Below are 25,486 nucleotides of genomic sequence, written 5' to 3' on the forward strand. Positions count from 1 at the left end.
TCAAAGAACACAGCAGGAGAAGCAGGAATAGACTTGGGCTATACTGCGTTGTGCTAGCTATTAAATACTACCATAACAGAAAGGTGGCCCTTGCCAAAGAAGAGCAAACATTCTGCTCTTTAAAACAGAGTAGGGGGGTGCACAGTAACAATGATACTGCTGTGCTGGATGCAGTATACTGCCCATATGGAACCACAGCAATCATGGGCAAAGGGGTTTTAATAGGGATTGACTCCCTCATACGCAGTCAGGAACAAGTTCTTCAATTTATTTTTTTAACTTGAATAAACAGAAAATGACATAGCAGATCCCATGTCAGCCAAAAGAGCCATCTGTGATCTAACCCTGTGACAAACAGTATAGCAATAATTCCAATGCCACCAACAGTGTGGAGTTTGCCAAAAAAGCAGATGCTTCTTTAGACGTACATCTTTAATGGTGTGCCGTTTCTGTCCTATAATTGCTGTCTGTAGAGGGAGAGAGGCTGGGATAGCCAGATGAGCAGAGTGATGAAGTTATACTTTGGGGGAAAACAAAAATTTAAAAAATAATAGCAAAAAAAAGAGATCAAAAACTGCAGCCTTCATCTAAGTGCCTTGTGAAACCTGTGACGCTTTACAAAAGACAAAATTTACAAATGCTTATTAGTTTGCCTTTTTTTAGTTCTAATAACTATATAAGAAAAATAAGTGATACTTCAGAAACATTGAAAACGTTTTCTGCAGAATTTTTAATTTAAAAGAAAACATCTCCGTCTATTTAAAGAAATGGAGGTTGGCCTAATATACTTGTTATTGTATTGCTAGTCTCTGTAATACAAATATTCAAGCAGTTCTTTGAATAAGCCAAGGTGAGTGTCCATGGGTCTGTATTGTGCTGCTTCCTTACTATGGATCCAAACAACTTTGTGAGGTACGTAGATTTAGCTTGACTAGCCATCAAAATAACATTGTGGATGACATCCTTAGATGCTAAGAAAAGAGGACGGCCCTGTGAATGCACTATAGCTGCATATTTACTAGTTTAGTTTATTCCCTATAGAAATTAAAATACACATCTCAGTGTATCAGAAATGTTAATACAAATGCTTGAAAACAATACATTTGTCAGTAGCGTTGAATGGGTCACAGAATCACAGGATGGTTGAGGTTGGAAGGTCCCTTTGGAGATCACCTAGAGACCCCGTCTAGGTCCATGGCCCTAATTCTTGTTACTGCATGTGAAAGTTCAAAATGAATAAAAAGACATAAAATAACAATGAGATAATGACATAAAAAGGTAAAATAACAATTGAGCTGAAGATCTGCATTTTCCTAATACAACAGTCTGTCCTCTGAACAGAAGTAACTGTCTTGCATCATCAAAGTTTCACTGACAAAGCTGAATTTTGCAGCATGGACTTAGATAAATAGTTACCTGCTGTACACTGCTGCCTTTTATTTTCCTGCAAGGGAGCCAAAAAGTATTCAGGACAAATCCAGGTCCTGCAGTTTCCATACTTTGAAGTCCCAGCTAGTGGTGTTACTTTTGGTATGTTACTTCTTCCCATTACATTGTCATCAAGTACAACCTTTCTTTTGCATCATTGTCTGGAGCGTCAAGCACTAAACTATTTATTTGTTCCTTGGGACTCCTAAGGGTAAGTGATAAAGGTCCAGAATACATGGCTGATATTTGTCCGTTTTCTCGGCTAGGCTTTGGAAGAGCATTTTTGATAATAGCAGATATTTGATTTAAAAAAAAAAAAACTTTTTTCTTTTTTATAAAATAAGAATAAGCTATGATATGATATCATTATCCACATCATAGCAGTTATTTTCTATTTTGAGCAATTGGTGCACCTTCTGATCTTCAGTCATGCTTATGGGAATGTTGCTTATCAAGTAGCGTTTAAAAACAAAAAGGTTCAGAAGCACCACGAATTTAAGGGCTGGGGGGGAGGAGGCAGTGCTAGGATCAGTGATGCATTTCACTGTCTCTCTGCTCTGCTTCCTCCCCTCCCTTGACAGTGCCAACGGACAAGCTAATGAGCTCGTGCTCCCCTCCCGTCCACACCTCCTCGCTTCCTGCTGCACAGCGCCTCGGAAAGAGAACTAACGGCCGATTTAGACCTGGATTCCTTGTTTTGCTAGTGAAAATACTGTGTGGGACAGTGTTAGAAGTCTCAGTCTCAGGAGAGAGGGAGAGAATATTTACTGCTTCCATGTTTTCTGCTAAGCTAGTTACACTGGCAATGAAGAAAATTAGATTTGTTTGATGTGATCTGTTTTTGACAGATCCATTCTGTCTGCTTTTTTGTCATTTTATTGTCTTCTAGGTTCTGGTAAACTGATTGTTGAATAATTTGTTCCAGAGTATTTCTGGGAATTGAAGTTAGCCTAACTGCTCTCAAACTCCCTGGGTCCTCCTCCTCTTCCTCCCCTTCCCCCCTTCCCCCCCCCAAAAAAAAACAGACAAAAAGAAATTGCAAGGTATTTGGTAACTGACAGAGAAGTGAAACTACTTATGGGAGATCTACATATGCCAGCTACAGTTTGGCTGGAGCTTATTTTCATGTCCTGGGCATCTGGCTATTTTCATAAAGTAGAACAACTGCCTGAAAACTTGTTCTTTTGTTTGATTTTCATCTGTTCTTGGCTGGCACCTGAAGAGTTCTTAAATGGTAATGCTGGGTAGGGGCTTTCTGCTTGTATGAATGCTTAAGCAAAATTATGCAGACAGTGAGAAGGGGCCACTATGACCATCTAGTTTAGGGATCTCTGAACCGCCTAACACTGTGAGCACTGATCTGTCAGAGGGGCATTGAAAATGCTGTGTTTCTGGACTGTTTCCCTTAAAGCTCATACTTGCAGCTTTCAGTGCTCTAAGGAACCCTCTGCATGCTCTGTCTGTTGGATATATGACCAATGCTGCCATGTCCAATCTTTCTGCCAGCACATGACCCAATGTGGCCTTTCTCTTATCATATAACCTGAGGCATAAAAAGCATATTGAAAGGCTTAGTCTAGAAGAACTGTTTGCTCAGTTGTGCTTGAAGTGCCCATGAGCTGCATGGGATTTCCAGCTCCAGCGTGATCATCCCTGGTCTAGTCTTGCCTTTGCGTGACAGAGGAGTTTGCTAAACTAATTGCAGTTTCACTTAAAGCATTTCTCCTCCCCCCAAAAAACTTGACTTAATGTTTCCTATGTTGGAGAACATTGTAGAATTTCACACCCTGCTTGCAATGTCTACCAACACATCTGTAATGCAAAGGAGGAGTTGTTTTTATTATTTGTATTCACTGTCATGTCCTGGACTTGCTATGTTCCAGAGCCTTGCATAAACCCATCAGTATGTGAGTTAAGCCTCTTTAAAAAAAGGGACGTGTTTTCTTCTAACTGCAGCTTGAATCCTCAGACATAGACAAAAACTTTAACATGCTCTAGGGATTCACTGTTTTCTCTCCGGATCCTGAGCAAAATCCTTGGCTGGTTTCAGCGAAGGAAATAAGTCTGTGTATTTACTAGAGTCAAGAAGGAAGTTGGCAGTGAGTTATCTTATGTCTATTGCTCAATGAAGGGCTAACCACAAAAACATGTACATGCCTTTTGGTCCACTAGCTCTCAGTACCAAGTTTGCTTTCTTCAGGTACTTCAGTATCTTGACTTTCTTCTTCTACTGTTTTAACCTAGATTAACTGTTGGATTGCTGCAGCCTACTCAAATTTTGAAAACCCGAACTCAAATATCATTTTACTTTAGATATGTCTGCAGTTTTGCATTGTGGCTAGGCAGGTACTGTGTTTCGGAGGATTGTCCAGGGAATCCAGGTGTAAAACTGAGTAGGAAAAGGATGTTATGATGAGGGAGCAGAAAGGAGAAGTACTAATGATTTCTGCAAAGGAGCAGAGATTTAGTCCAGTTCAGTACTCTCTCGTCTCTCCCTTGGTGATAGTTTTTGTACTCTGATGATGGGAGTTGCATGCATATCCTGGACCTTCTCTTTGGCTCTAGAGAGGGAGAGTTGGTCAGTGGAGTGCTCAAGTCATAGGGGATGACCTTGATGGAGTAGATGAGCTCCTGGGAACTTCATAAGAAGGAAATATATAGATCTGGAAATTTATTTGTTTCCTTACTAGCAGGAGATTGCTGTTGTATTAAACTTTACCATGCATAATTTAAATAATATTAGTTCCATGACCTTATAAAAAGATGGGAACCTGACATTTTGTAACGTGCTGGTATTGTTTGCTTCTGTACCTTCTGTTAGCGATTGTTGCCTTCTGATGAGAACAAATTTAGACTGCTAAGTTACTGTGAAGGATGGTTTGTCCTCTTGCCGTCCTGAGTACAAGGAAGCAAAAGAGCTGTCTATGGGAAGAGGCCTTGGGTTACGAGCATGACACTCTACGAGTGAAAATGTTAGGAGCTTCAGAGCTGTCTGTGACTAGGGAACTATGCTAATTTTGTCTAGTCTGTTTCACTGTTAATAAAGCCATTTCCTCTGAAGTTTTTTTTTTTTAAAGAGCAGACTGAGAAAAGCACTTACTCAGTCATACCTTTCTGTGTATCAGTAGAGGGCTTCTTAAATGATTTGGGGGAAAAAAGTGTATTAACTACTTTCCTGGGTCTTGCTGGAAACCTTTACAGTTCTTACTTGTCTTAGCTATAACATATGGGCAGGAGGAATGGCGTAACCCCTCTTCATTTCTCTTGCAAAACTCCTCTTAAAACCTGTTGTGTTTGAGAATGGAATTAAAGATGAGGGTTTTTTTTTGTGTGTGTGTGTGGTGTATTTTTTATTATTATTTTTTGTGAGTACTTGCTGCTCAACTCTTTTATTGCAGTCCATCTTAAATGCTGGCTGACGTCTTCTGGGTGTAGTTCTTCCTTGTCAAAATGTGGAAGCTGCAGAGAGTGTCTTTGGGGAAAGAGCTCTGTCACCAGGGCTGGGGCTGTAGGTGCTCCTGTGGCATTTCGTAACAGGGAGAGTCTCTGCGTGGGGCCAGCCTCCACCCACTGGGGACCTGCATCTTCCCAGCACCTACTTGTTCCTGCTTCGTGCAGCTGCAGCACCAACACCCATCTTCGCTGCTGGCCTATATAGGAAAGAAAATGGAGCAGGCTTAGTTCCTGGGTGTGCAAATAGCTCTAATCACATAAGGCACGTTATCAGCGCTCTCAGCCTCATGCAATAAACCAGCGCATGCTGGAATTGTCTTGGTAACTCTTCCTGCATCATCCTGAGACAGTGATCTTCACCCATTTAAAATAGACATAAGATTGGTGGTTTAAAGGAGGAAAAAGGGGGTTGTAGGGATTTTTTTTTTTTTCTCCTGAGAAGGTCCTCAACAAAAGTCTTGAGGACTCAGCTTCTTAAAGTCTCTCTGTGTTTTATACTAGTATCATCCTAAAGATGCCTAGAAAGCAGCTGACTTGCTGAGTCTTTCTGTGACAAGTGCTGACAGACTGAAGAACAACAGTCGGAGAACTTACCCTAAGGCAGGAGATGTAAATACCACAGCAGATCTTTCTCTGTCTATGGCTGATGGTAGTCCATTGAGAGATGGACTTTAGAGCGGCCTCCAGAAATTCAGTTTTCCTTGCCATAAGATTTCAGACGTGGTGATGGAAACCATGAAATAGAAGCATGTAGGACGCTCAAAATGGCATACCCGTGACAGCCATCGGTTTGCTGGCTTAGACTAACTTTGGCCATTGGTGACTGCTGATTTTAAGGAGGTTGATAAAGCAACTGTCTTCGTTAGAGACCAGTCATTTCTGTTTAACATTTGGATTTCTTCTTTCAGTGCAGGACAGGTTTTTATTCCAGATAACCTTCTGTTCCCTAAGTTGCTAAAGTGTGACAATGTCTTAAGACATACGGCATCTTATATTTTCCTGAACCCTAACTTTCATTATAAATATAAAGCTCTGTGTTAACTTGATAAAAATGTTTCATCCCCTAGTTTAATCCAGAAACTTCCCAAATGCATGTTATCATTTAGTATCTCCCTTGCACGTGTCCCCAAAAATGGATAATAATTTTTATATCCATGCCAGTTACTAAACACGCTATTTCAAAACACTGTTCAGTGAAATCAGAGAGGTTAAGCAAAGTCAGATAGGGTAAGCAGGTACTTGAAGCTTAATCACCTGTATAAAGCTAGGTGAACATCAGGATTTTGAAGTTCCAGAACATCCAAGTAGCAGTTCAGGCTAAATCAGGTAGCTAATGGATGCTGTAATTTACAGTTTGAACTTAAGGGAAGATGTGTGAGAAAGAACTCTGTTGGTTTGAAAAAAAAATCATGATCACTTTCCTATTGAGAATTGTAGCTGAGCAAAGACACTCATAATTAAATGCTGAAGATGAATGTTGAATGTTATTCAACTTCATAAACATGCTTTTAAAGCAGTAATTAAGTTAAGGATTTAAATGGATTGCCACCATCATGACAGGGCTCTGTTTTGGGACATTGGTTATCTAAGTTTATATCCTCTGTTTGTTGGAGTTTTCTTGGACTCTTGTAGTCTGGAAGCAGCAAGGATCGGTGTCCCTCAGCTCCTAGGTCAAAAGAATTTCTCAGAGCACTGACAGGGCTGTTCTGTTGTGTTTTGGCTGGATGATTTTTTTGTGTGGCTCTTTCCTGTTGACGGTGAAGAGACTCTCCTCCTCCTTGGCAAGCAAAATCCTGCTGTGACTCACTTCCAATCTTTAAGCACAGAATAGCTTAGAGGAAAAAAAAAAAAAAAAAAAAAGAAAAAGTGCTTCATGTAAAGATGAGTATAGGCTCCAGTCATTGTTTGATACTTATTTGTGATTATTCCTGTTTGACTTTTATATCCAGAAGAAAACACTGGCAGGGACCTTTCTTTAGTTTAAGAAGTTCCACAAGTAGGGTTCTGTCATTGAGCATTTCCTCTTCATAACTGGTACCAGTAGTTTCCTTACTGGTATGGTAGGGCTTTGACAGGCTACAGCAAAGGTCTCCGAGAGCAACCGTTGAGATTCTCACAGCTGGCTCCAGGGCTGGATGGAGTGATCACACTGCTCCTGTATGATGTTTTGTCATTAACAAGTGTCTTCTAAGCAAGAAAGGCCAAAGTTGACAGGAAGAACACTGCTGCGGAGAAAGGTCGATCACTGGTTAGCTCTGAGATGGAAGACTAAGGAAGAAATGGTAAACCAGTGTGGGAATTGTATTCCTTGTGAACAGAGAAGTATTGTCACAAGAAAAATGGTCTGTTACTTTGATTCCTCCTCTATTCTTGTTCAGCGTTTTAATTTAATTTAAAATTTTAATAATTTAATAAGAATTAATTTGACTTAATTTGAAGTTGTAATTTAATTTGCAAAGAAAAATTAATGAATATGGTTTTATGTATGTTACATTATTGCAAATTATTATGAAGTCCATATGATAAAATCTTAGGAACAGCTTTGATACAAATTTGCAGCAGAGACTGTAGTTTGTGAAGCAACCTTTTTTAAAGGCTGATTCCAATTTTGAAGAGCCTTCAGTTAACGTTCACGAAAGCTGTTTTTAAACAAACGATCTCAAACTTTGGCCAGGTCTCCGCTGCTCAAAGTCTTGCCAGCAAGAGCTGTATCAGCCAGGGGTGTGGAAAAAATCATGCATCCTTGCTGGCATCGTTGAGTTGGCAAAACCCCAGGTGTGGATGCAGCTGTGCCGGCAGAGGAGCACTTTTATCAACTTAGCTTATGTCGTCTGGGGAGGTGATGCAACTGCGCCAGCAGAAAAACTCTTCTCTTGGCATATGCTGCCAGCGCAGGAGGCTCTGCCAGCACGGCTGTAGCAGCAGGGCTCGGTACCGTTGAGGTCCCGAGCAGCAATTGCAACTGCAGCAATTAGAAGTTGAAAGGAAGAGCAGCATTCAGCAAAGCAGGGGCCTCTATTGTTTATTTTCTACATGAAGAAGATGGTTAAGAACAGAAAGAGCTATGTAAATTTTAAAATTTAAAATCAAGTTTTAATGTAAAAAGTATGTTTGAATCATATGACTTTGAGATGTCACTGGCCTTTTAACAGTTGTCTGTCTGTCATTGGGTTGCGTGGTTTTGCGCTTTGTGCTGTCTTGGGAGGCCGGTAAAGGTAGGAGGTTCTGTGGAAGCAGCCAAAAGCCTCCTGCCTGTGAACTTAGGAAGACAACTGTAATCGCATTTACGTTCCTGGCACGTTTGGATGTAAGCACTCGCACCAGAGCATCTTCATATTTAAATACAAGTTTAAATTCCTCACAGCGTCGTGTTTACATTTTGCAGGAAGACAGATATATGATTCCTGCTGTCTACGCACCCTTGTGCTCGTTTTCCTCTTGCCTTTCGCTAGCCAGTGACAAGATTTTACTGAACTCTGTTCGTAACGTCTTAAAATGAATGATTTTGAGCATTGTAAGAAGTAAAAACAAATGAAAAATACTACAAATTGGAATAGAAGCTCTTTTTCTCCAGCAGTCATTACCAGTTAAGGTTAAGACTGGATTGTGTATGTTGACTCTTGGAGAAGCTGTACATGTGTATATTAGAAAAGTGCTCATTTTTAAAGCTTAAGCAGAACATTGTATTTTTGATCATTTCACGTGTTTTGAGGGCTCTGCCAAAGACTTTTTGAAGAAAATAGCAGCATTGTGTCAGACTGTCTGTTCTGTTCATTATGAAAATGTTCTGAGACTAGTTGCTCTGTCATTCTGCATTGCTTACGACCCTAAAAGTAATTGTCTGGCACTACTGGAGGCAGAACGGTCTAACTGCCCAACTTGTGCTGGTATAGTTAAAATCCGTCAGTGTTTCCATTACAAACTCGGAGGGAGGGTTTAATCTTTTTCCCATTTTTGAATCATGCCTGGAAGAAATTCTGGATCAGAGCTTCAATTCAGGGTATAAATCTTTTGAAAGAGATTTGATGTTACTGAAAAACTTCTCAGAAAAACTAAAGAGCAATGAGATTCTGATATTCAGTTTTGAACTTCTGAATGACCATGAATATATTTCATTCTCTTGTTGGTGATAGCTCAGTTGGGCAACAATACTGTTTCTGCATATCAAAGTTGGTTTTGTAGTACCTGAGTGCTGTAGTTTGCTGTTCTGGGTTGTTATCGTTACTGCATGATAAACTTTGCAATATACCAAATTGAAAGATTTCAAAACCTTCCCTGGGAAATGCAAAAGAGAAACGCATAATTATCATGAAGTATCTGATATAAGGCATGCCTTTGTACTTTTCTCCCACCCACAATTTCATTGCAATTTCCCAAGGTTATCTCCCAAATAGTTTCAATTTTCTTGTGCGTTAAGGCTGTAGTTTCGTGAATGCTCTGGACTGACACGAACTGTAATCCCCTCCTCTGCCTACACATTCCTGCTCCCGGCCCTGTGACAGCCAAAGCGTCTGCGCGGCACAAAACCACTTGTGGTGAGCCAGATCAGGCAAGATAATTTTTTGGTTCAAGCTGTGGCTGCACAAGTGTTTGTGCTAGTCCAAAGGAGAGGCTGGCACAGGGGTGGGAACAAGCCAGTCTACAAGTCTACACCTACATTTCACTTTATATTTCTTTTCTTTTCTTCCCCCCACCGTGGCTTTCCTCTAAGGGTCATAAACTGAATTTTTACTACAAGCTTCTTGAGCCATGGAGGCTCAGACTTTTACAGGAAAGGGACTTCATGCAGTAAATTCTTCTTGTCAGGGAAAACCTTGTAGTCTATAAGCTTTTACTAGCAACTTTAGCCCTCTCTATTCATTACAATACTCCTCACTTATAACACCCCAGACCTGTTTTTAATACTCTCTGCACTGCGTTTTGTTATTCTGTGGTTAAAGCAAATGATTAAGACAGCTCTATTGCAAATTTTCTCTAGAATACTTTTAAGTTCCATTAGGGTCAAATTTTAATAAAAATAGCATTATCAAGGATATATAGAAGTGTTTATGTGCTTATTTCCTTTTGAAATTTTAATTATTTGTAATGATACGGAACCTTTTTCTTGAGATTCCTGAAACAATTTGCAAATACTGAGATCAGTGGCAGTTTGAAAATAACACAAAGGGACAAAAATAATTTTAAAAGTTTGGTTCTTAAGAGCTTTCTCAGCTCCGTTTCTATCTTAAAAAAAAAAAAAAAGGCGTGAAATTGTCTTAGTGAAGTAAACTTGGTTTATACCTGTTGAAGACTAGAGCAACAATATCTCTTATTTCATTTTCACATCTGTTGCTACAATGAAGAATGATGAAATCCTATGAGTAACACTCAACAGAGGTTAGGTATAATTTGAATCTGTGCTATGCATTGAGTGTGTTTCAGGTGATAGTTCAGTACATTGGAACGTGTCCATGAATCCTGTCCCAAACCTGGTGTGAAGCCAGGTGTATTTGGCACACGTGAGTAAATATGCACAGATTTAACATAGTGCTGCTGATGGTAAACAGGTTACTGTAGACTGAGATAACGTGCATGTTGCGATTGCTGTCTGTAGTTAACTCTACCGCACTTTTTCCTTTGCAGCAGTCCATCGTACCAGCCCACCCAATGGCTCCTCCTAGTCCCAGCACCACCAGCAGTAATAACAACAGTAGTAGCAGCAGCAACTCAGGATGGGATCAATTAAGTAAAACAAACTTGTACATCAGAGCACTGCCTCCAAACACCACTGATCAGGACCTGGTTAAACTATGCCAACCGTAAGTACTGTGCTTAAATATAGATTACAAAATGATACCTTAAAAATTCATAGTAGGTGTACAGTGTAAGTGTTGGATTATGAGGGAGGAAAAAGAGATCCTTAAATAAAAATCCTCATCCTGTGCTAGGATGAGAATTTTCAACTTCCACAGAAGTCGAGAGGAGCAGGGTGTGCTTGACGCTCTGGAGAAAAGAACAGCTTGAGTATAGTGGTGAACAGGTAGAACCCATTTTTGAAGTAACAGCTGTGGTCACCCATACTCCTGCCTGTTCCTGGTGCTGCTGAAATCACAAAAAGATGAAAGTTGGCACCAAAATGTGAAACTTAAGAACTTATAATGGAAGGTCTCTGTTCACCACTAACATATATCTGTCAGTACCAACTCCTCAAGTAATTTTTCTATATGAGTGTAAATTATAGCATGCGTTTTGAAGCTTACCCTGGTTTGACTAATTTGCATTGGCACTATATAGTTGTGTTTATGATTAAAAATAGGGCATCCATGTAGGAATACTCGCTAATGGCTGGAATGCTGGGTAGACGTGGCTTAGCAGAAGGTTTTCAGGCAATGTTGTTAACACGAGGTTTTTGCTTGTGTGAGTTTTTGGGTTTTTTGTTTTTGTTTTAAATTTTTACAGCAACACATGCCTTCTGTTACTTTTAAATATGGGTTGGATGCCTAGAGACTGTGTGTAATTATGTTGTTTACACACTGTTTAGAAATCATCTTTCTTGAATGTTTTACTGACTTTTAAAGAAGTACTTAGTACTGCTGAGATGTGCAACACACTTTCTGGATCATTACTAAACCAAAATAGTTAGCTGTGTTTTCAATTTCTACCTATAAGAAAAGACCTAGATCTCTTATTTATGAATGAATCAAGAATCATATGGATTTACATATAACACTATTGTCTGAGATTCTCAAAGTAATTTCATCTTCAATTTAGCAGATTAGTAACTAGGCATATATAAAAATAGTTGCTTGAGATCACAACACAACTAAGCAAAATAGCCAAGAAAACCTATAAATCTTGAGTCCCAGCTCTCACGAGACACTTTTATGTTTGTGAATATTGCAAAAAGTGTGGTACCTAATTTATAGGGACTAAGTTCTTAATTTTTCATTTTTAAACAAAGCTTGGATTTTTTTCCAGATAGTAATCACTTATGAGTAGTGTTAGGATTATTTAAAAAAAAAAAAAAAAAAAAAAAAAGAATTCCATTTGGTCATTTTCCCAACAGCAAATGTAATTTATAAATTTTAAAGAAAAAAGAGCAGATTATCAATCTATGAAAGAATTCATTGATAAATTATTCATTTTCACAGCTTGCCATGTGAAGAAGTCCTCTTGTCACTTGAGTTTGTTTTTAAAAATGCATGCTTTACAGAAGTGGATTTTTTCACCCCGTTTTTGTCTTTTGAAATGACAAAGAAACCTTTGCCTGCACATTCATAATATTTCAAGGCAGATTTATGAGTTTATTTTTCACTGGAGCCACCCAGTAACTCCTGTTTATTGCAGTGGTTACTATGGCTCCTGAATCTCTTTCTGAAGACATTTTGGTGTGCTTTGGTCTTAGGTGTCCCTGATGCATGAACATCCTAGAAAAAGATACTCAGTGCTTTCCTATCATAAGTCCTTTGTGTCTTGGGTTGTCAAAGATTCTGACTTTTTTGTTATTGTTCTTTTATATAAATATATATGTGTGTGTGTGTGTGTATAATTTTAGTCAGATCAGCATGGATTTTATGAATAAAGGGCAAAAACTGCAACCATGTAGTTATTAAATGAATTCTGAAGTGAATTTAACAGCTTGGAAGGTTGTTGCATTTCTTTCTCTCCCAAATGTCTTACCTGAGAGAAAAGGAGGTCCTGTATCATAATTCTCCATTTCTGCTGAGGAACCAAGTGAGATATCCAGGATTTTTAGGCCTGGAACATCTTTCAAAAATCTGGGTAATCTATTAAGAGCCTTAGACTTCTCTGCCAACATAGCCCCTTAGCAACTAAGTTAATGTTTCGGTAAGGTAGAGATGACAACGCTCTCTCCTTGTTCATAGAAGGGCAGTAATCCACTCTCATGAACTATGGAGAATTTCAGAGGCACAATTTTTCCCTCCTACAAATCTGCCTAAACTTCCTGGAAATGGAGAGATATTCTTGTAAGTGGACCTGGTGGTAACATCCAGCTGCCTTGCTGGAACATCCTTTGCTGCTTGAATTGCTTATAATTTTTGAAAACTTCTTAAAGTAAATAAGCTTTTGTATGCATGTCATTGAAGAGAAATGCAGATATATTCTGTGTTCATTGTTATCAATAAACTGTCCACAGTTGTCTGTCTTCTTCTGTCTGTTTTTATTGAATTAATACCACCAGCTCATTCACAGAAAAAAGAAAAGGTTGAGGGTTATAAAAATTAATAAATGTGTGTTTGTAAAGTGAATGGCTTTAGTTTATCTGTTTTAAACTGAAAGAACAGACTTTTGGTTTATTTTGGAATGTTTTTGCAGTGTTTTCTTTAAAAAAAAAAAAAAACATAGTGTTGAACTAACTATCAAGTAATAATAAGAAAGTGAAACTAATTGTTCATTTTCATTATGTAAGCTGAGGTAATGCAAAATAAATGAAGGATAAAATCTTGGACTCACAGAAGCTAATGAAAAAACTGCTGTTTACTCCAAATCTCTAAAACACTTTCTTTAGTTCTCTAAAGTTGCCTAAAATTTAAGGTGGTTTTTTTTCTTAACCAGGAGGCTTTAGAGTAATTTTAACCCCTCCTCCCCATATAGACCGGATCTTGCCCCCCTGAGAGGGGGCATCCATTGGAGTCCTTAATGCCAAACTGATTACAGAAGGGATGGAAAGGCTGCTCTGCGTATTGCAGAAATGGTCTTGCTAGCTGGCAAGAAGCAGGTTTCACCGGAGGTACGAAAAGAGGTCACTGGCATTACCCTTGTACAGCATGGCTGTGGAAGGGTTACGCTGTCATCCCTTCGGTTGGGAGTTTCACTCATAGATTGTTTGGCTGCTGTCAAACAAGATAGAAAAACAACTCTGGGTTGAGGAAATAGTGGTTAAAAAAACGTCATTATCACTGCAAATGCCAGAAACATCCCATTTGCACAGATTTTCCCTTTGGTCAGGTCTGGTTTCATTCATATGAATTTGAAGACATTGTCTAGTCCGTCCTTCCCAGTTCCTGATTTGGTCCAGAACCTGTCCCACAAGCCTTAGCATCCATCTGAAAAGAGATCCTTTTCACCCCAGCCCTCCCACTTCAAATTATGTCATTTCAGTGATCTCACATGTAGCTAGCTGTGTGCCATTTCTCCGTCTAAGGGGGAAAGCTTATTTTGTCCAGAGAATATAAACAATTATATGTGCAACCATATGCATCACAAGGGCATCTGTACTATTTTGAATTAATCAGCATGAATGCTTCCTTCCGTAAGGACTTGTATCGTATACTGTACTGAAAAGTTATTTTAAATTACGATTATTGTAGAGAAGTGTTATTTCTTCAAATGTATTCCCTCAGAATACAGTGCAGAAGAATCTACAGAATTCTTGTATCTGGACATACAGTGCCATTTATTTGCTTTAGTCAATCTGTTTGCTTTAGCTCTTGCTCACAACAGTTAGCAGTGCTAATTTTTGACAGGTTTTTAATGATTCACCAAAAATAATTAATCAAAATAGAGAAAACCCTTACCAAATTACAAAAGTGTTGGGCTTGCTTTCCTGTTGTAGCACAGCCATGCAGTATTTACAAATACAGTTAACAGAAGTTCACCGTTTTTGTGGAAATGTGCTTTCCTGGCAAGAGAGCAGTTTTGCCAATATATGGCTCCGCAGATCTGTTCCCTACCTGCATCTGCTTGGGTTTTTTTACAGTGCTCTATTTGGAGAAGCTTTCTCCTCTTCTTCATGAAGAAGACAACAGCTTATGAAGGCTTACCTGGGAGTACGGCTATTTTCAGATTGCATTGTTGGCTTTTGTGTGGGAAATGAAGCTGGCACGCTTCTGAGTAGTTCAGTCAAATGCAAGCCTGCTACTTCAGTTCTGCACTGGGAAAACACATTTCTTCATATCAGTTGTGCCAGGGGCAGAAGTGTGGGGAAGAATATGATATGTATTTTGTTTACTGCAAAACTGTCCTAACAGCCAACTAAGAACAGAGTCCCGTTTGTTACGGGACGTTGTATGAGTCAGTTCTGTCCCCAAGAGCTTTCCATTAGGTATACACGCGCAAGCAAAGCAATTGACGCCGCGGCCCACAGATACCATCTTTCCAGGAGGAGGCTAAACAGGAGAAATTAGCTAAATAGAAGAGGGGAAAAAAAAAAAAGCAGAGAAAAGGAGAAATCGGAGTAAACAGCTGATGAGCCCGGTTTGGAGAAGCCTGCGGGAAGCAGCCCGACCTCAGCCATGCCCGTGGTGCTCTGAGCGGTTTCTGCAGCCGCTCTCTGCAGAGAGCTTACTCTGCTTTGCTCTCTCGCGCTTACTTTTCCCAAACCATGCGATGTCATTGCAGGAGACCTGCTGTCGTGAGCAAGTCCCATTGGGAAGCGTGGGCTGTACAGGGTTGCAGGTAGCCTTGGCCAACCCTAATCGTGCTCCCTTCTCCCAGGGCAGCTATCAGTACTTGCTTCACGTGCCTCCTTGAACTGTTGTGCTAGCTTTTTGTTCGTGAATAGATTATTTAGAGCTCATTTGTACCTTAGTGTCTGTTAGACAGTTGTTTCCTGTAGTTTAGTTAACATCTGAAAATACAAGGTCTAATTTGTTCCAGTTATTTCCCTGAAGTCCTAGAGACTGCTGGTGTGATTAGGGACTTACGTGATTGGGGTTTATGAGATTCACCCAGGAGCTGGTAACTTGCTTTGACACATTTTCTAGGTGCTTTCCAGACTCCCACTGAGTGCTGTGCTTCAGTGCGTGTAACCTTTATGCCCAGACCACAAGGTTTGAGAGCCCTGTGCTTTCTGCTTTCTTCTCACCTGTGATTTACTTCTTACTAGGCTGCAGCATGGCATCCCTGTAATGCTGGATTTCTTCACAGACCTCCTTTTGTCCCATTTACATCATTAAACCAGGATGCTGCAGCAGACCCTTCTTTATCCTCCTGACAATCCCCAGTCCCAGGGTGAGATCTCAAACTCTGAGGCTTAACTAAGGTCTCCCGCGTTCAGCTGAGCGTAAGTCATCCAGCTGGGACACCTGTGGGTAGCGCAGTTCCAGGCTGTTTGCTTGTTCTGCGTTGCTTGTATCAAGCTGTTTGGAGTCTACATATATTTTTTGAGATACATTTTTGCTCTGGATGGTTTCAGTCCCTTAAATTATTGCTGTAGGGTTATAATGTGGGCATTTAATGGGATTATAATTAGAAAAGCAGCTGGTTTAAGGTAACAAAGTTACTGACATAATTACCCCGACAGACCATCGTGCTGCTCCAGGCTGGTCAGAACATTAGAACAGAATCGTGTAGTGGCTGCTTGGCTTCACAGGTGCTTGGGAAATCGTGTTGAGGGAGGATTTTTTTTTTTTTTAAGCATTTCTTTCAGCTGAACGGTGATTGCATAGCTTTAAATCTTCAGCATAATAAACACAGGCATAATTAGAACGGCTTCACTGACAGGCAAATGGTCATTTTGGAATATTTGAGTCGGATGTGCTATGTAGCTTTGTTTCTGCAGCTGTTTTGGGGCAAGAGTACCCCAAAAATGATTCAGTTGTAAAGCACCCGCCCTTAATAAAATGCTTAGGTTTATCAGTTATGTGACAGCCACTAGCATATTAATGTTTCAGTGTTCTTTGCTTCCTGTTTAATTGTGACCTCTCACTGTGCTGCCATTCCCCATCTCCTTCAAATACACTTGACATTGAGAAGTTGTGAACTGGATCTTGAAGATTTACTGTAGCAGGGAGCTGTCATCACTGCTGTCAGTTAACAGCAAAAAATCTGCTAATTTTACGCAGCATATCTCAGAAACTGGACGTGGCTGGGCTTTAGCAAATAGCTTTACCGATAGGCTTTTTACATTTAACTGGTTTGGGAGAAGAGTCTGGGCAGGTCAGTGCTGTTCAGTTCACATGCTAAGGAAAGGTCGGTAGCACCTGGTTAAGAGTGCTTTGGAGAGCAGGCAGTGCAAGTCAGGGAAAGCTGAAGTGTAGATTTCAAGCTAGTTAACTTGTCTGTCTGTCTCTCTCTTATTTTTAGATTTAAAAAAATGTTGTTTTGAATTTTTCTCTTCCAGCCTTTCTCCTTTATTCTTCGTTTTCTTGAACTCTTTCATGGTTTGTCTGCCAGCTGCAGTGAAATATTCATAATTATGTGGAATATCATTTCATGTCACGTTATTAAATGAGATATATCAGTATTCCCTTCGAAATCAGTATGAGTATTAATACTGATTATATTGGAACAGGATGACCTCTTTTTTTTTTTTTTTTTTTTTTGGTGGAAAGAAGACCCCTACAAATCAGTTCTTTTAGAGTTTCATGGATGCATTTATTTTTTGTTAGTAGCAGTATTGCAAGCACCTGGTTCACAGCATGTCATGTGGCTGTAGGAGGAGGTAGATTCTTCAGCAGTTCAGCAGCATGTGTTTTACAAATGTGCAGCTGTGGTCTGTGTGGTACCAGCACCATCTCTTTCTTCGTTCCTTCTTCAAGGACTGTTACGTGATTTGGGTTTTACTCAGTATGCATGATCGTCAGTAGAAACTCCCTTAATTGTACCTTCTCATCCAGTTTTGCTCTTCAAAGCAAACATAACACACGAAGAGTGGTGAAGGTGGCTTCCTTAGATGCAGCAGCTGATGGTGGCAGTGGTCTGTGCCCATGAGGGCACACGTTGATGTGTAGCACAGCGTGACACTACATAGAAATACCTGCAGGAGCTTCAGGACCAGCATTTAGATAGTCCCACATGTGTTGTGCCCAGCTGATGCACCACATCCCTCAGCCAGGCCGACTGGTGGAGGAGGAGTTGCATGTCAATGCAGTGTGTAAACTGGCTCTGCCAGCTTGTGCGGCAAGGCAGTGTGCAGCGTGGACATGAATGGCTTAGCTGACGATCTTCCAATAGGTCAATGTAAAAAGAAAGTATCCCGTTTGTATAGCTGAGATGAAATAGCATTCAGTTTTGTAAATCCTTTTTGCCAGCTCCTCTGGGGAGATGTAGGTCCGATAGGAAAACTGAAAGACTTGTTACTGTTTAGGCTCGACTTCTGTAGTCAGTGCTGAGGCATTTGCATGGTATGCTGTGGGAATTGTGATTGGCCTGAAGGTTTAATATTTGGCTTAAATAGTAATTTCCTTTATTTATTTATTTATATTGATTCCTTGCAGCCTGGGTTATATTATGAAGTGTCTAGCCTGATGTGGTGTAAAGGAAAGACTCTATATCTTCTCCCAAACATTTACAGAAACAACGTTCAGACAGCTTTACATTCATGATCAAATGAAACCTGCTCTGAAGTCCTCCCTAAGGAGTTCCTGGGTATTTTTGCACAACAGCATATTTTTTTAGATTATTATTAAGGAGCCTTATGTATTTTGGGGGGGAATTGCAACTGAAGAAAAAGCCGCCTTTAGAGTCCTATCCTCTGGATGCAGAAAATCTCTTGAGGTGCTTTGAGTTTAAAACAAATATAATAATTTTAATTCTCCCTCTTTCCGTTACGTGGTTAAACTTTTAAATGTAAGCAAAAATAAAACAATTTTTAACATTCTGACTCAAGATTTCCTGCAGTGACAATAGCCTAATACTAACCAGCTATTCCTCTTAGCAAACCCTCTTTAAAAACTCGAAGTCCGAATGCAGATGCAGGGAGGAGCTCCCTTTGCTCTTTGGTCACAGATGCAGGGACTGGTTGATTGCACAAGCTCCGTCTCTCCTGGGAGATTAGAGCTTTGGTGGCGAGCGAGGCCCCCAGAGAGGTGATCCCGTGGAATTTCCTTTAGGAAGTGGGGGCGAGGGAGGAGAGGAGCATGGAAGGAATGCTTCATCCGCAGCTGCTTGTAAAAGAGGCACTAGGAAAACGCACTGGAAAACTACCACCATCGAAGATTTCTCGTCAGGATAGCCCATGCCTCAAGAACATTTTGAAGGGGCTTGTTTAGTTTCTGTGGACTACTGTAAATGTTTAAAAGTACTAATCAGGTTTTCTAGTGGGTTCCATGATGCTGATGCCAAAAACTGTCCCTTCTGTTAAAAACGGACAGTTTAAGGAAGAGACTCACGTATATAAATTGAAGTCAGAAACTATTTCAGAATTGAATCAGCTTAGAGTCTAAATTGATTTCTGCCTTAGCACGCTTACATAAAACTTTCCTTTCTGTCAGGATACTATGCTGAGAAGAAAGCAGGAGCAGTATTTGCAAACAGATTTGTATGTCTAATATCTAATGTACTTTTACAAGATTTCTAAAAGTTATGTGAATTCTGAGCTTGTATGTGAAAGGTTAGTTCTACTCAGCTCTGAATTATGCAATGTTAACTCTTAAAAATGAAAAACGAGCCATCTGATGTTGACACATTGGAAGATCAGTCATCTTCTCAGTAACCTTTCCATAGAACAGTGATATTTTTTTGTCGCATCATTGTATGCCAAGTTGCTGTTAGAGTTAAAAAGTAACACCCCCAAATTGTATGAAAACCAGACAGTAAATGTCTATATTTTACCTGGAAAATAAAAGCAGTAGCAAATGTAGGGAAACAAGTAAATCAATTCATCTTTTAATTGAGGAAATAGAGAGAAAAAATGTTTATCTAAAAAAAAAAAAATTAATTCTAGGCCCTCAGTTGTTTTCTCACAACTTCTGAAATAGTCACCTGCCTCAGTTCACGTTGAGCAGTGCTTTACTCAAGACTCGAAGCAATCCTGCAGAAAATTAAATTTCTGAAGCACTACTGGGAGAAGAATTAACATTTCATCATTTAAAAATGTAATCTTTGCAAATAGATGTGCAGTAAAGGGGGACAAAAAGGCAAATTTGAATTTGAATGTGGATATTGTTACGATGTGTGGAAATAAAGCAAAAAAGAATTTGATTTGGGGTCTGTTTTGATGCTGTTACTAGTACAAATATTCTACTTGAACTTATTCCACTCCCTGTGTGAGTAAGAGTTAATCATTTTCAGAATCATAATTTCAGTAAAAAAAAAAAAAAATACTAATTGTGTGTGTGTCGTGTCCTTTCCATTTCCTCTCATATTCGTTTTAGGATCTATCTGATTTTCTAAAAAGAAAAAAAACTTGTAATCTGTTGATTTACTGCCATAAGAAAAATCCCCCATGATAAACGTTTTGTGTTATTTCACTTACTTGATTTGGATATTAACTTAATAATTACATTTCATTAATTGATAATTTCTGGTATTTATCGTAATTGAAAATACTCATATTAGCCCAAAATGCATGCTCTTTTACAATATTTTTCTGTATTCTATGAAGTTGTATAATTGTACATGCTGTCTTTAAAAGCTAGAGTAGTGGGTCAATATTTTGTCTAGAAAGACATTGTTCACTTAGGCTTTACACATTATGAGTATTTCAAATGCATAGTCATTAACAAACTTTCACAAGTCTATCAAAATACCAGCAATTATTCCAGTACATTAAGATGGACGTTTCTTTCCTTTAATGTTGGAGTGAATGCAGCAGTGAAATAAGTGTTATGTTAATAGAAGATATAAAACCAGGATAAAAAAATTACTTCATACAAGGTAATACAAATACTGGAGAAATCTGAACTCTTTTATTTGCAAACCCTAAATAGCAGAAAGGAAGTTATTCAAACACCAGAAAAAGAGCCAAACTACTTATTTCTTGTGTGAAGGACTCTTTTCTGCTGCTAGTATAATAGCTGAAGAGCTTTTGGAGTCTGGAAATCAGCAGAATTTATTTTGCAGTTCAGTATGTTACTTTTTTAATTTAGCATGTACTTAAAATCACAAAGGACACTTGCTTTTTTCATTTTGAATTAACACCATGAAAGAAGAAAAAAAAAAAAGGCTGTTTACCTATGTCCACAAGACAATGGCAAGCTTAATTTCTGTTTGTTTGCAGTGTGCTCACAAAGATCTAATCCTAGAAAGCACCAAGCACCTGCAGGAGCTCACGCTCCTGCTAGTACTTTTAGGATTTAAAACTACTTTGCACTCTGTAGCGTGGACTTAATATTTGTTTGGTAGTGAAGGCTGAGCTTTTGAGCTACCTAAGAGTGCCCTGGCAGATAAACTCCGTGGTCTCTAGTTTCCCCTCGCTCCCTTATTTTATGTTATTTCTTTCCCCTTTCCCTTCTTTTAGACCTGTAGCTGTGTAGTACCTGAAGGCAGGAGTCTCCGAAGTGTTAAGTCAGAATAATTTGACTGCGTTATGGAGAACCTGCTTGCTAGAGAGAAGAGCGACTCTTTCCCATTGAGACCGGAGGGCATCAGTGTTGTGGGTTATCCAGTGGAGCTAATGTAGTAATCTGTGTTTCCTTCCCCGCCTGGCTGTTTGCAATGCTGTGATCTCAAAAGGAACGTTTGTTAATCATCTGCATTTTTTTTTCAGATAGCCTATATCCAACACCCTACCCTTCCTATGCTTGATGCTGTGTGATTTTATTGTGTTGCAGAATGTTGGCAGGGCTTTGTCTTAACTTCGTTTTTAAGGCTTGCTTATTTGTTGCCAAAGTATATTTGCTATATTTTGAAGATCTTAAATATTGAGGTGGAAAGTATTGTTCCATGTTCCCTTTTGTCAGTGACAGTGGCAGCTTACAGGGTTTTCCGTGTTGCAATACAAAGTAGTAGGAGTAAAATACCATTAGCCGGTAGTGCCACTGAAAACCATCTATCGTCATACCTTGGCCTCAGCATGAATGTGCTCTTTATTATTTTGATGTAAATCAGGATCAATTGCTTTTGAAGATCTTCCAAATGCTCATAGCTATGACATTATAAAAATATACAATAGTGTCAGTCTTCCGTTTCTTCCCAGGTGAATTGTGTGTTACTTTGTTCCATGAGAAATTCCAAAGGTTTTTCCACCCGTTTCCTTAATTGCTTGTGCAGTTAAATACTTGTTAATTCTCTTTTAAGTCTGGGAGACCCACTCTGAATATACAATTTTGCCAGTATTATTAAATATTTTGAAAAGAGTGGCCCTCATTGGAAGAGGGGACAGCCCTATCTGTCGTTAATCAGCTGTTTCCCACCTAACACTCTGGAAATCACATTCAGGTAGTAGTCGAAGGAGCAGATGGTCAGTGTTTTGGATGACCGAATTTTGGTTGAATTGATAAGGTACAAAAAGCAGGTAGGTTTTAGTGGCTCACAGAAAAGGCCTAAGCTGTTAAGACGTTCTTGGGTAGATAGTCAGAGTAAGATAAGTTTTTGAGTTTGATTCCTTTTTGAGAAGAAGAAAAGACTTTATAATTTTTGTAGTTTTTTTTCTTCATGTTTCCATTTAACCAACAAATTGCACTCTGAGCCAATAACTTGAAGCAGACCTCATGGTGACTTAGATCAATATAAAACACTGGCCTGCTACTTAATTTGTGGTGGGTCTTTCAGTCTCCTCTATTTAAGATGCTGCATTTTGTAAACGTTGCTTAAAAATATATTGATCCAGAGACAGTGTCTGTATTCTCTACGTAGAGCCCTCCACCTGAACTCACTTAGGTCCAGTCTTTTCTCCTAATTAGATGAGAAGATTATTTATTTGGAATTATTATTCTTTTGTAATGAGATACAGCCACTAGGAAGCCATAAGCAGTGGGATAAGTGGATAGAAGACTGTGGTACACAACTGCCCCGTGGCTAGCTATAGGAGGAGGCTGATGTTTTACCTACTTTTGGAAAGTGCCCATTAATTCGGGAACAGCAAGGGATATAGGTGGAATACATAGTTTAAAATTCTGTTGGAGTCTAGACCGGGAGTGAGATTCCACACAGCAACAAGGTTGTAGCTGAAATTTGAGTAGCTGAAGGAATTTACTTTCAAGGGTAACTGGTTGCTGACCAAGCATCTTAGTGATGTTTGTATGTTGGATATAAATTTTCAAACAATTGTCAGGAACATGTATAAAATGAAATAATTTAATTAGAAGTGGAGCATAATTGCATCAAAATATAGAGTGAATCAAGATGCTTTGAGTTTTATAATTAGCTTGCAATGTACTTCACTAATAAAAAACACTTCTGAAAAAGAATCCGGTGCTATTTATCAGATCTCACCACAACTCTAGTTAAATTTTTGCCATGAAACAAATTCAGTTTCCATTTCTCTGGATGAAACTTAATGAGTTCCTGTTATAGACGACATTTTAGTGCCCTTAGGGTGTTTTAGCTTTGCTCTTTCTTCTTTTTGTGGTACTTAGGATGCCCTTTTTTTTCCTTTCCTGAAGTAAGGCGGGGGGGAAATGAATCTTTAAGTGCAGAGGAGAGAGGGAATTGTCATAATTTTACTTTGCAGTCAGGAAGAAGTATTTCTAAGGGCAATGTTTTCTTCTCTTCATTAGTGTCCTTTCCAAACTTTCATTTTGTTCAGTCTGACAGAATTTGCAGAATTTTTAATTGTTCTTTAGGGATTTAACTGGATTTGTACTTGGGCCTAGGTCACAGGTTTTTCTCTCTCCAGGATCTCATGGTTATGTTCTCGTCATGCTTGTTCCATAGGTGTTTGACAACTTGGAGTTCAACTTCTTCAGTGTTGGAGGAAATGTGAGGCTATTTCTGTCGAGCCGCTTTCCTCTAGTGGTAGAGGTCGACGTTTGGTTGTGACAGCTCTCCTCTATTTTTTTGGCAGTCAGTTCTGACATTCTTGTTGCTGAGATCATCCCCACTAGGGCTTTCAGAAGAACATCTGACCAAGGCTCAAATTCTTCACCCTCTGCTGTCCTTGTACCACACAGTATTTTGTAGGAAAGGTCTCCATCCTTTCCCATTAATAATTAATTTGCTTCCTAGATACCTTGACCCAATGATCTGTGGATTTGTGGTTTCTTCCTTTCTGTATGATTCAGTTTCATGTTGAGGGTGTGGATTCTTTTAATCCCAAGGATAATTTAAGAGAAAGAAGTATCATTAAATTACTGCAGTCTGAGTCATTTGGTCTGTGAGTTTAGTTCCCTGGCCTTCCCACACAGCATTTCCGATATACAGTGAGCTGAGGGTGTGCAGGAAAGACTGTAGACTGACCTAGATACTCTTTAACTCTTTACTAATGAGTGGTTTTCTGACATTGGATACAGACATTGACTCTTTGAATTCTTAATCCTTTATTGTGAAAGAGCTGTATCTGTTACATTTCCTCCTTCTGAGTAACTTCCATCAAAAATATCATGATACTTCTATTAGATTTCAATTTTCATACTGGAAAATTAGTAAATTAACTATTTTAGAATCTGAGGTGTAGTCACTGAGATTCATCCTCAGGTAGAAGTTTTGGGTTCTTTCATACAGTAGCTTATCGCTTTTAAGAGAAAGGTTTGTTCTGTTGTGCTCCTACAGGCAAAGAAATAGTCCTCTCAGGTTGACAGACAAAACAACAAAAAAAGCATCTATAGGTCGGTTAAGCCCAGAAATACTGTGACCATGTCATACAAACATGGCATGTGTTATTGAATCTGTTCAAGAAAAGTTGTCATGATATGTGTGATGCAGAACTAACTCTGCTGACTTCGAAATTATCTGTCAGCTCTGCTCTGGTGCACTGGTTGATTGATTTTCCTGGCACTATATCAGAATGTGTTTTTGAGTAGTCCCTTTTGTGCTGGCTGGTGCTTTGGGTTCATGAAGCTGCCATGGCTGCTCCTTTTAGGAAATTTTGAATCTATGTCCTATTCTGTTTAATGTAGGTGCCATCCAGGCTTGCAGCGGCAGAGCCATTTGGAAGGTGCAGCTGATTCATTTTCTCTGAGCCCAGTTGGGTCAGTTTTGAGTCACCACTTTGTGCTGGTTTGGGTTTGGGCATAGACCTTTCCTTCCATGGTGGCATTTGATGTAGTCACTGTAGGAAAAACTAAAACAAAAAAAAAAAAAAGAAGGTCTGGGGAATCACATTCGTTTCAGCGAGTTGAGAAATATCCAACGTGATTATGCACAGTGCTGTGACTGCATGTTTGTCTATAGCTCAAGAGTAAAAGTAGGTTAAAGGTGTAGTGATTTCAGTTGTACTTGGCTATCTGCTTTAATGATGGGATTAGAACAGGCTAATGGTGTTTTTGAACAAAAAGGTATATATATGCTACCAAAAACAAATTTCCAGATAAGTATCTATTACATTCCCTTTGCAAAACTGCAGAAAGCAAACTGCCTCCTGCTTGCTTCAATCAATATTCAAAAGACTATCTATCTTAAGCCGTGTGAAACTGAGGAAGCGTCACTAAATATGACCCTGATGCATCTGCCACAAAGGTTGTACTTTAGATTTTGTGCTACAGCTTGTGATTGCTCATGTATCTAAATTTGGCAACAGATGGATAGTATTTTTTTAATGCATAACACTAGGTCCCTATCTCAGCACTTAATATTACTGCAGACATCTTTTCAACAGAGCCATGCAGTCATGATCAATAATATGTGAGCTGATGTTTCCACTCAATAACATACAGCCGCTTAAATGCCCTTCTGGAGTATTTTGACCCCTGGAGAGAACTACTTTTGTACAACCATTTTCCCTATTGAAATGGAGACATTTGCTATTCAGCACAGCTGGGTCTTGAGACTAGAGAAGCAGATGCAAATAAGGATCAAATCTACATGCCGTGTTATTAAGGGGGCAAGGACTCTGGAAGGTCTA

The 25,486-nt window shown here is 39.3% G+C and overlaps 1 protein-coding gene across 7 annotated transcripts in view; it reads left to right on the plus strand.

Annotated features, from left to right (window-relative positions):
• The window catches only part of RBMS1 (RNA binding motif single stranded interacting protein 1), a 153,615-nt gene that overhangs the window by 74,480 nt on the left and 53,649 nt on the right, over positions 1–25,486 (plus strand). For all 7 annotated transcript variants that reach the window (XM_068948795.1, XM_068948800.1, XM_068948796.1 and 4 more), the window contains exon 2: positions 10,504–10,679. In XM_068948795.1, the coding sequence (XP_068804896.1) occupies positions 10,504–10,679 (176 nt within the window). The remainder of the gene's footprint in view (positions 1–10,503; positions 10,680–25,486) is intronic.

This window comes from Struthio camelus, chromosome 6 (assembly GCF_040807025.1).
Source record: "Struthio camelus isolate bStrCam1 chromosome 6, bStrCam1.hap1, whole genome shotgun sequence".
NCBI lineage: Eukaryota > Metazoa > Chordata > Aves > Struthioniformes > Struthionidae > Struthio > Struthio camelus.